The sequence below is a fragment of the Rhinopithecus bieti genome, unplaced genomic scaffold, assembly GCF_001698545.2.
Source record: "Rhinopithecus bieti isolate Rb0 unplaced genomic scaffold, ASM169854v2 scaffold_18471, whole genome shotgun sequence".
Taxonomy (NCBI): Eukaryota; Metazoa; Chordata; class Mammalia; order Primates; family Cercopithecidae; genus Rhinopithecus; species Rhinopithecus bieti.
Genome location: NW_016809119.1, coordinates 372,122 through 384,088, shown reverse-complemented (window position 1 = coordinate 384,088; position 11,967 = coordinate 372,122). Strand labels below are relative to the sequence as shown.

The following is an 11,967-nucleotide window of genomic DNA, read 5'->3' as shown; positions in this document are numbered from 1 at the left end:
AAAACACTGATGATGTTCAGACCTCCTTTTAGAAAAATCTATGTTTTTCCTCTTGAGGTGATTTTGTTGTAGGTAAATGTTAGTTTCATGGTATAGAACATATGAGATGATAAAGATATCATTAAATGTCAAAACTATGAATCTGTTCAGAAAAAAATTGTCCAAAGACAACATGGTCAAGGAGAGAGCATCTTCACTGACATTGCTTTCAGTATTTATTTCTGTCTCTGGATTTGACTTCTGTTTCCTAATAAGGATTTTGTATTAGAGTGTATTAGGGAAAGTGTGTATTTGGTCTCACAGGCTGTTCAGGGATAATCTAAATGTAAATGTGTGTTGAATTTCTGAAGTTGAAAACAAGGATATATCATGGGAGCAAGTATTGGACCTTGTATGGAATATGGATGGAACACTTGTAAGGACAGTGCCTGGGAACTGGTGCAGCTGCAAGGATTGAGAATGGCATGCACTAGTTCACTTTCATTTAGTCCATTGTCAAGGATGACATGCTTTCTTCACATTAACTTAATCCAAGTACTATGGTGATTTGCCTACAGTGATGTTTGGAACAGATCATGCTTTCTTCAAGGTGACAGGTCTAAAGAGAGAAGAATCCAGGGAACAGGTAGAGGACATTGCTTTTTCACTTCCAAGCTGCTTGATCAACATCTCCCTGACAACACAAAACTAGCACCAGGGGCCTCCGTGAACTCCCAGAGCATGCCTGATAGAAACTCATTTCCATTGTTCTCTAACTGTGGAGTGAATGGAAATTCCAATTGTATGTTCACCCTCTGAAGTGGATATCTAGTCTCTTAAATCTTTTGTATTTGCCCACAGTGTTTGAGTAGTGCTGAGCACAAAGCAGACACTCAATAAATGCTAGATTTGCACACTCCTTATGCTTACTTATGTGCTGGGGCTTCTTTACGTTTTGTCTGCTTTTCACTTCTGTGAACAAAGTTATCATCTGAGTGTCTGGAGCTCCTGACCTCCCAAATGTCTCCTGATATATTGCAAATTCTCAGATCGCTTTATTGTACAAAGCAATTGTAAAATTAGTCCCAAAAAAGTTGTGTACAGAGTGTATACACCATCAGGTTGGGAACCAAACCTGATGCTGCTTTTATATTTCTCACAGTCACTATCCCAGTGTAAGCACAGAATTTCTTAGATACCTGAAGATTGATTAAAACTAGATTAAATAGATTAACATATCCAAACTCTACCCATTAACTCATTCTATGTGGTGACCAGCATAGTGTTAGAATGACTTTGTACTTCATAAATTCTCTGTGGTAATGGTGGATCAATTAGCCAAGTCAGGGGAAGATGACTTTCATAATCTATAAAATAGCCTCAAAATAAGGATCATTTGAGGCTCTTTGATGTCTTAATTATCTGACACCCACGTAGCAGAGATAGAGTTCTTTGTTATTTTGTGAGATACAATCAACATTTCACATCGCCATCTGCATCATCCTGCCATTCATTGGGCCCACAGCATAATTTACTCCTTGGCAAAGCAACCATTTCATAGACAGTTTTTTTCTTTTATCTTGCATATGTCCCATCTTCTGTAATATATCATGAAAATCTTCTGTCAAGCTACTGCTATCTAAACATCCTTTGTAGTTGCCACATGGTCTTTATGAAGTTCTCAGTCCTTGTCTTGGTTCAACACAGTGCAAGAATAATTTCTGCAGGAACCACTTTCATCATCTAACACCTTCAAAAGAGCCTCCCCAGACATGGCAAAGGAGCCATGGTCATGTCACATAGTGTCCAACTGTAACACAGAAAGAAAAACCTGCTTATTTCCATAACTTAATTTTGGGGTTTTCTCTAGAACAGTCCTCACTCTGCCCACCAGGTAAAGCTTGTGGTCCTTTTCCTGTGTAGGAGCATCCTCTGAAAGGATGGAGACTCTACAAAGAGGGACCAGTGCCTGGGCCTAGGATGGAAGTTGGCAAACAATGACCCATGGGCCAAATCCTGCCCACCACCTTTTTTGTGTTGTTTTGTTTTGTTCTGTTTTGAGATGGAGTCTTGCTCTGTCACCCAGGCTGGAGTGCAGTGGCACAATCTCGGCTCCCTGCAACCTCTGCCTCCCGGGTTCAAGTGATTCTCCTGCCTCAGCCTCCTGAGTAGCTGGGACTACAGGTGTGTGCCACCACACCCACCTAATTTTTTGTGGTTTTTAGTAGAGATGGAGTTTCACCATTTGGCCAGGCTGGTCTCGAACTCCTGACCAAGGTGATCTGCCTGACTCGGCCTCCCAAAGTGCTGAGATTACAGGCGTGAGTCATTGCACCCGGCCACCCCACCACCTGTTTTTGTCTGGTCTGTGAACTAAGAGTGATTTTTACATTTTTAAGTGGTTGAAAAAAATTAAGATTTCATGATAAATGAAAATGATATGAAATTCAAATTTCAGTGTCCATAAATAAAGTTTTATTGGAACCCAGCCACACCCATTCATTTTCATATTGTCTAGAGCTCCTTTCATGCTACGGAGCAGAACTGAGTAGTTGAAGTAGAGACGGCATGGCCCACAAAGCTCTTTACAAACTTTGCCAAACCCTGGGCTATAAGGAAGCAAGGATTAAATGAAACTGCAAATGCAAAAGGGCCATTGTGGAGCTCACAGACCAGAGAAACGTAGTGATCAGGCCAGAAAGGGCAGGTGCTAGCTTCCTCTTCTCTGGTGTCTCTCAGTGAACTATTCTTCCTCATTTGAGACCCTCCTCCCTCCACATTTAGGTAAAGATGGGGCCGTAGGTCCAATCTCTCTTCCTCATAAACCCACTCCCAAGATAGAATACAAACTGAGAAACTCAACTTGCTAAATCTACTGTGTTGGAATCTTAATTAACTCAAGTAGATGTGAGGTGAGTTTTGCCAGACCCTCTTGACTTTGTGTTTGACTTCTGGCGGGTCAGAAAATGCTCAGCAAGACTGGGGAGCATCTGTTGGATTTTACCTAGCAAGTGACTTATCTGAACTTGCTCTGCAGCCTGCCCTTTGGGAAAGTTTCTTACCACATAGTCTTCCTTTTTCTTCACCGCCAAAAGAGCGTAGGCAGACTCTTGGTTTAAGATAACAATAATAAATTCTGGATATCACCACTAAACACAGTTATACAGCATTAAAAAAATCATTATACACGTTTGAAATACTATGAATAGTGTTCTTTTGCTTGGCTCCTCCTAGCATCACTGGACTTGTTTTCTGATAAACCTCTAGTGGTACCTTAAATTGTTGCCTGACTTGATTTTTGCAGCTAGGCTTCTAAGCAGGCCTTTGGCCTCTTTTCATAGTAAACAATTCTGTATTGTTTGAATTTTTGCTACAAGCGTGTATTTTGTTATAAAGAGGATTATTTTTAAAAGGTAAATATACAAAATAAGAAGAAGAGAGGAAAAAAATCTTCAAGAGGGAGACCAGAAAGACCCAGCTTGTGCATGAGCTCATCCTCTGAGTGGGGAAACAGTCTGTGGTGCAGGAAAGGCTGGCACCCCCATCGGACTGTGGGTCCATTGAGACAGAGGGTTTGGGTCACCTGTTCTTTCTTTTCTCTTGGGTAGGAAAGAACCTAGGATATAGTCAACACTACAAAAAAAATTACAAAAATAAAATATACAAATGCCCTAGTGATTATTTTGAGTTACATTTCATTATAAATTGAGATTTGTGTGCCTCTGTAAAAAATAGAAGACTTCACGAGTGTCAATTCTCTGTTGAAATGAAGGAATTACTAATGAAATGTCAAGAAACAAATAAGCAAGAGGGAGCATTGAAACTAGCTGGTGGCTGAAGGGCAGAGTGGGATGAGAGAGGATAGAAATGTCTCTGAGAGATTATTGACTGATCTCTGGAAAATAGCAGCAGGGTGTAATTGGGGTGTCTCTTCATTGTAATGGTGCCCTCTACAGAATCGGTCTCCCCCTTCTTGACGTTATAGAAAAGACAAGGGCATACTCGGAAAGAGGTTAAAACCAGTGGGTTCAGTAGCAGGCCGTGAAGAAGGGCATCCCCAGGTACAGTTTTAAAGCTGAAATACTATTTAGTAATAGCCATGAGAAGCTAAAATAGTACTTCTGTATTTTTATGTTAAGATAGCAGACTGATAACTTCAGTTATCAAACTAGCCAGAAGCCCCAGATCCCCAAACTCAAGGATTTAAAATGATTAGAAAGCAACAATGTAATTAATTCTAGAAATCGTACCTTAGCATCTTAAAAAGCTTGCTTTATGTGCAACATATTTAATATATTATTTAATATTATTTAACTTTAGTTTTATACATGACATTAAGAGTCATTGTACTCATCTGGATATTAGGAGAGAATTGTGCCATTTGGATTGAATAATGGACCGCCTAATGATACCCCACCATGTAATGAGGTCCCGTAGGGCAGTTCAGAACAACTGCTTCAGTAACATCTGGGAGTTCGCTAAAAATACAAATTCACAGGCTGCACTCAGACCTCCTCCACCAGGTTTTATGGAGGTAGTTTCTAGGAATCTTTTCATAAACTCTGCATTTGATTATCATCATGCCTACTGGAGTTTGAAAACATTGAAATATGAAGACAAATGTCCACATTTCTGTACTTGGTAGTATATTTAATTGTTGTGACAGTGACAATATAAAGAAAAGAATGACTATCCAATAAGTAATTTTTCAGTTCTGCTCAATCTTTACACATGAACGCAGTTTCTATATTGCAATCTGAAAATGTGCTTCTGCTATAGGCTGGAAAGTGTCATATCAGGAGCAGCATAAACAAAATTACTAATTTGATCTAAATTTCAAGGAAATCTTTTGTTTCCTGCCTTGTTCATTTCTAAATAATATACAATACAGAGAACACTATTAAAAACTAGCTAAATTACATTATGCCTTGCTACTTTCCTTAAAATGAATGAAAATGCTGGCCAACATCTATATTCATTCTTATCAGCACTCCTAGTTTCTTCTTTAAGGCTTGTCTTTTTCCCGAAGTGGTTCAATGGAAGACAGGAGTTGCTGAAATGTGGGACGCTTTTCTGGAAGCTAAACAAAAACAACAAAAAACCCAGTGTTTTAGATGATGAAAGTTATGATCAAAGATAAAATATATAAAAGATTTACACCTAAGAAAGCTAGCAACTTTTAAAATGTGGAAACACAGTAGGCATTTCAATTGAGGTCAGAAATAAGGCAAGGACGCTCACTATAATAATCACTCTTAACATTATGTTGAAGGTGTTAACCAATGCAAAACAATTAGAGCCCCAATAATTGGAAAAGAAAAAGTCTCTTTATTTGCAAGCGTTTTAGTGTATACCTGGAAAATCTGAGCGTATCAATGTTAGAATCAACTTAAAGACTAAAGGAATTCACTAGGACAGCAGGATATAAAATTAACATACAAAATCAGTAGCCTTCACATATACCTACAGTAACCACTTAGAAGTTATCATGGAAGAGAAAACCCCATTTATAGTAACACCACCACCAAAATAAAACACTAAAAAGTCTCCCCCTCTAAAATGAGGACGACTTTGAAACACTGATGAAAAATGCAAATGTAGACTGGACTATATAAAAAAGCATCCCTGGTCAGGCACAGTGGCTCATGCCTGTAATCCCAGCACTTTGGGATGCTGAGATGGGCGGATCACTTGAGGCCAGGAGTTTGAGACCATCCTGACCAACATGGTGAAACCCTGTCTCTACTAAAAATACAAATATTAGCCAGCTGTGGTTGTGCACAACTGTAGTCCAAGCTACGTGGGAGGCTGGGACATGAAAATCACTTAAGCCTGGAAGGTGGAGGTTGCAGTAAGCCTAGATCATACCACTGCACTCCAGCCTGAGTGATAGAGCAAGACTCTGTCTAAGAAAACCCAACCAAACAAACAAACAAACAAAACAAAATAAAAACTTCCTTCGTCCTAGACTAGGACAAGTCAGTATCATAAAGATGTCAAATTTTCCAACTTAAAATGCAAACTAAATACAATCTTCTCAAAAATATGAATGAGTTTGTTTCAAGCTAAACAAATTGATTCTTTATAGAATTAAAAAATATGTAAAAATGGCTAAGAAATTATAAAGTAAGGTGAGCAATACGGGGTGCTAGCCTACCTAGTATTCAGGTACTACCTAGTATTCAAACATATTATAAAGTCTCTACAGAATCAGAGCAGTGTGGTGCTAGCACATGAACAAAGAGACCACAGAACAGAAGAGGAAGTCTCCAAATAGATTCAAGTACATATGGAAATTTAATATAATATTAGGGTGGCATTTCACCACCATTAAGGTGGTATCTCATTCCTGGTGATAAGATGGTCTTTTAATAAATAGGGCTGACAACAACAGAATAGTCACACAAGATTATATATTTGGAGCCATATTTGATACCATATACCATAACAAACACAAACTATATCAGAAACATAAATGGAAAATAATGCAATCATAAAAGTACTAGAGGAAAATCCAGGTGAAAGTCATTGTAATTTGGGCATGAGAAAGCCTATCTATGACAATTTCCAGAAGCAATAAAAACAAATATTGATATATTCAGCTATATTAAGAAAACTTCTGCATGGTCAAAAAAAAAAAAACCCACCCACCCTCAATCAAATAAAGCTGATAACTTAAAGTATTACTCTCCCTAATTTGTAAAGAGATCTTTAAAACCTGATAGAAAAAAGAAAAAAGACATGGTCTACTAGAAAGTTTCTGTTAATCACAACACTTATGTCTTCATCTCAGGACAGTCTTCAGATAACCACAGCGGAAAGAACATTATTCAAAAGTGTGGTAGAAACCTCAGTTAACAGGGAGAAGATGAAAGCTTAAGAGCATAGAATACATCTACAAATTGGGGAAGAGGGTGACCCTGGCTGGCTCTTTATAAAGGACCGCAGTTTCTCCCTATGGACCAATACTCTCTACAAAATCAACTGTGCCTTAATTATTATTTATTTTAAATTACATTTTTATAGAGCTAGGTAGTACCTGATGCAGGAAAGCAATCACATAAGGAAGCATTTATTTGAAGTTTAACGTGAAATCATACAAATAAAATGTGTATAAACAAATCCACATTGAGTCATAACACAGATAGCAAAGGACAAAGTGAAAACAAAGAAAACTAATTGGCAGCTATATACAGTTGGACACAATTGTGTAATTGTGTCTTGTACACTAGAAAGTCTTCTACAAAATAATCATCTTAGATCAACAGAAGACCAATCTTCAATGTCGTCCTGCAAGATGGGTTACTTTAACATCTCATCCTATTTTCTCCAATGTTCTCCTTTAGTATGGCTGGTAATTGTTTTGGTGATTGCCACCCCCTCAAGATGCCTTGCCATAAGTGCTCTGTTGGCCACTGTAGTCTGCATATCCCTGTCCATATCCATGGTTCCCATAGTCAACATTTGGGGGAAAAAAAAGGTGGGGAAATCTTATATACTGTTCCAAATGCCATAGGGTGGGAAATTACAGAGTGCTCATATTCCAGGCGATAATTTAAGGCTAAACAAAAAATAATGTTATGTGATGCAATCAGCAACTCTTCCAAAGTGGGACTCTAGGCTCCAGTACAAGAGATTAGAAACTATTTAAGTTGTGTGTGACAATTTATTCTTAGCACCAAGCATACTGCCTGGTGCATAGGTGCTTTGTAAATACATATATATGCACACACAATATTAATAACAGACAAACAGAACTGTGTACTGGGCACTGTCCTAAGGACTTTATAATGTTAATTCATTCAATCCACACAAAAATCCTATGAGGTAAGTATTACATTACAGGTAAGTATTACAGTACAGTGAAGCACAGAGATAATAGGAGGTTTGTACAAGGTCATATAACTAGTAAGTGATCAAGACAGGATTCAACCCAGGTATTCTGATGCCAGAACCCACAGGCTTAACCATTACACCAATCTGCCTTTTACTAGTGAATGAATGAATGCAGCATTAGGCCCTTTGTCATTGAGGAAGTGCCATATAATGATTATGAACATGGGCTCTTAGATTAATGTTCTCAAAAGCCTCCTTTTATCATGTTACTGCTCAAAAGTCTTCAGTGGCTCCTCATTGCCTATAACAACCAAAACTCGCACTTGTAGAACCTGAACCAGACCTACTCTTCCAAACTTATCTCCAGCCCTTCCAACGATAGCACCAACCTATCATGCCATGCTCGTTCCTGCCGCCACACCTTTGCTTGTGCTGTTCTCACCTGGACACCCTTTTACAATGTCTCCACTCACATACTTAGGACATTTTGTAGAGATTTCCTGCTTCAGCTCAGGTACCAATGCATTGAGGAAGCTGCTTTATCTCAGGAAGCTGGTTTCTCTTTCCTCTGAGCTCTTCTTGTGTTAGATTGGTGCAAAAGTAATCACGTTTTTTGCCATTGAAAGTTATGGCAAAAACCTTGTCTTTCTAATTCTGGCACATAATTATAAACTGCTAGGTGTTTTCAGTCCCATTGTTATGTGTGTGTGTGTGTGTGTGTATGTGTGTGTGTACGCGCCCGTGTGTGTGTGTAAAGACTTTGAGTTCAGTAAGGGCACACATGGAGCCTCATACTTCCTTAACAACCTCCATTAGTTCTATGAAGTTAGTGGATGCTTTGCAAATTAATCCCCTGAAACTTCAGCTCCATGTCTTCCCCATAAGATACCCTTATCTTCTACCTGAATGGAATGCTTTTATTCGGTGTTTGGGAGGCAGGGGAGAGAAGACGGGATAGTGTCCATTATGTGTTCTCTACGTGTGGTTAGATGTTTTCTGCTACTCATTTGCTACTTGAGGAGCTCCATAGTGTTGCAGTTAAGAACAGGGACCCTGGCACTAGCTAGCCTACCTCTTACTAGCTATGTGACCTTGGGCAAGTCACTTAACCTTCCTGAGTCTTTGTTTACTCTTCTGTTAGTTTTAGCAATGATAATACTTACCTCAGTGTGTTTCCTGATGCCTAAGTAAGTTAATATTTATAGTGTTCTTAGAACACAGCTGGATATAAGTTGTTCAGTAAATTGTTTGGCACCTGCATGTTTTAGATTACAAACATAGGGCAGGGGCTGAGAGCCATTTTCTCCTGCTCTGTGCCAGGGGCTTTCCCTCAAAAAAGCTTCGTCCCAGTGGTGATGCAGTAATCATCCCGGATGTGCTTGAGACCCCTTCCAGCCCACCCAGAGGATACACTTGCCTCGTGCCAGCAGCTGTACATGATCTGGTAGATGGTGTCCGATGCCAGGTAGGGCCGGTAGAGCCTGTGGCCCTGGGAGACCTTCAGAACCACCTGGGAGTTGTCATACAAGTCATAGGGCTGCTTCCCCAGGCTGAACACCTCCCACATCAGGATCCCTGCACCGCACCAAGAGGTGGCCCAGATGAAAAAGGAAGAGAGCTGTTATTAGAAAGTACAGGGTTTGTGGAGTGAGTTTCACACAACAGGTCAGGAAGGCTATGGGTCAGAGCGAGGGATCCCTGGGAAATGAGTCCCAGCGAAATGAGCAGAGCTTGGAAGGTGAGCCCGTGCCATCGCTTCTGGAGCCTGGGGTTTCTTCCCCATGTTCCCTGATACCTGTACATCTGTGCTTGCTGGAAAATGGGTGAATGGCAAGGGCGGCCACAGAGGAACCGCTTGGGGCCAAGACATCATTCTTGAGCTACTCCTGGGAAGTGGCTGAGATTTCATTCAGCCTCACACAGCCTCACTACAACTACCTGTGTAGTGAGCCCCTGCCCCAACCCTTATGAATGAGTGGTTGATGTCCTCACCCTTCTGTCTCTCTGCTTTGGCAGCTGCGTGCAACAATTTCATTGCACAATCAGATTACCTTTCAGTGGAAATTTAAAGAGAAAGTCATTGACAACATTCTCCTTTCTATTGCTGCAGTGGCTCCTAATCTTATATGGGTCGGGGCCCTTTTGGGAATCTGAGGAAAGCCACTGGCCGCCTTTTAGAAAAGTGAATACACAGCATGTTTTGTGTTCAGTTTCAGGATGTTCACAGTCCCCCAAAACTCATCCAGGAAACTGCAGTCCCCAGGTTAGGAAATCTCGGTTCTGGTCATGGTTGTCAGGAGGGTGGCATTTGGGGTCAGTTAGACATGGCCTTTGAAGTTGACTTCTGTCATTTACAGGCAGGATAAGTTTCTCAAGCCCTCTCAGCCTCAGGTTCTCTGTCTATAAAATGGGGTATTTGCACCTCATGGACTTGCTGTGAGGATGAAATAGGATAAAACACGTAGAACACTTAAAAGAGCACTGAGATGTTTCAAGTTCTCTCTAAATGGCGGCAATTGTGCTGTGCTGGCCAAGGTCAGAGAATGTCAACAATCAGCTACTTTCAAATATTTATAATAAAGCAACCTTACAAATTTTATGGCTGCTTTTTTCTTTTAAAACACACAATCTAAAGCAACCATCCAAAAGAATGCAGTTTCCTCATAACTTTCTCTTTGGAAGGCTACACACTTATTTCAAACTATCTGTGGGGTTCTTTTTTGGGAATTGCTATCAGAGGCCTTGATTCATTTTGGGTATCCTCACTGGGATATACGGTTTAAGAATGAATTTAGTGTTTATAAACAGCTGGAAAATATCTGGGGCCAACTTCTATGGCATACAGTAAATAATCAAGCTGGGTAATACAATTTTTTGGTCAAAAACAAGCTGTAATTATTAAATAAGGGCATTGATTTTTTGGTATCATTTATAATTGATGTATGATTATCAAAACTAATTTTTTTTTTTTGAGACAGTCTCTTGCTGTGTCGCCAAGGCTGGAGTGCAGTGGCACAATCTCAGCTCATTGTAACCTCTGCCTCCCAGGTTTAAGCGATTCTTGTGACTCAGCCTCTCAAGTAGCTGGGGTTACAGGCATGCACCACCATGCCAGACTAATTTTTGTGTTTTTAGTAGAGACAAGTTTTGCCATGTTGGCTGGGCTGGTCTTGAACTCCTGGCCTCAAGTGATCCGCCCGCCTTGGCTTCTTGAAGTGTTGGGATTACAGGCGTGAGCCACTGCACTCAGCCTCAAAACTAATTTTGATAACAAGGTACAAAAGTTAATCAGCACAACATGGCATCAAGTAGTCACCAAAATGCTATCTTTGTGATTTTTTGTTCTTTTTCTATGTGTATTTGATTATCTTTTTTCTTTTCTTTTCTTTTTTTTTTTTAACAACGAACAATGCCACTTTTACAAAGGGAATAGTTTTAAAAATTGTGTCACATAGAGAAATAAATGACTAAATTTTCCCCTTTTCAAAGGCAATCTTGTAGGTGACAAGCAGTAAATCAAATTACACTTCTGAACTAAGGCATGAAATAAGTCTCAGTCACATTTGGATTACTTCTCCTGGGTCCATCCAACAGTGATTGAAAATAGCCTTGATATTCTCACAACATAGAAAAAAATCAGAAAATGTAGTCACAATTTAAGAATTGTTTCCCTTTTCTAATGACCTTTACTAAATTTTAATATAGATATTTTAGTAAAATAAGAGTCAGCAAACTTATCCTATAAAGGGCCACATAGCATTTTAGACTTTTTGGGACATGCAGTATCTGTGGCAACTACTCTACTCTGCTGTTGTAGCACAAAATGAGCCATAGACAATACATAAATGAATGGGCATGACTGTGTCCAATAAAACTTTATTTACAAAAACCAACTGACCTGGTCCTGGGCTGTGGCTTGCCAATCCCAATCTAAAATATAAATTTTAACAGAGAGGAGACTGCTTGAAACTAGGCAGGAGTCAAGGAAAATACCAAGTCATGTGTGGTATTTACACTAAGAATTGGTCAGTGCAGAAGGGAATGGCTATCACATTATTTTCATGCAGACGATCGATGTCTTTTCCACTTTTTGGGCTTAGCAAAAACTGAGATTTAGCTTTCAATGACTCCTTGTAAAAAACTATTTGAAAT

The 11,967-nt window shown here is 39.6% G+C and overlaps 2 protein-coding genes across 2 annotated transcripts in view; one reads left to right on the top strand and one right to left on the bottom strand.

Annotated features, from left to right (window-relative positions):
* The window catches only part of ACE2 (angiotensin converting enzyme 2), a 43,776-nt gene extending 42,878 nt beyond the window's left edge, over nt 1-898 (top strand). Inside the window, exon 19 of the mRNA XM_017888581.1 lies at nt 36-898. The gene's annotated coding sequence lies outside the window, so the exon portion shown is untranslated. The remainder of the gene's footprint in view (nt 1-35) is intronic.
* Nucleotides 899-4,608: 3,710 nt separating this feature from the next.
* Nucleotides 4,609-11,967, bottom strand: part of BMX (BMX non-receptor tyrosine kinase) — a 54,880-nt gene continuing 47,521 nt past the window's right edge. Inside the window, exons 16-17 of the mRNA XM_017888576.1 lie at nt 9,233-9,433; nt 4,609-5,059 (exon numbers count right to left, since the gene is read on the bottom strand). Of these exons, the coding sequence (XP_017744065.1) occupies nt 4,985-5,059; nt 9,233-9,433 (276 nt within the window). The 3' untranslated portion in view covers nt 4,609-4,984. The remainder of the gene's footprint in view (nt 5,060-9,232; nt 9,434-11,967) is intronic.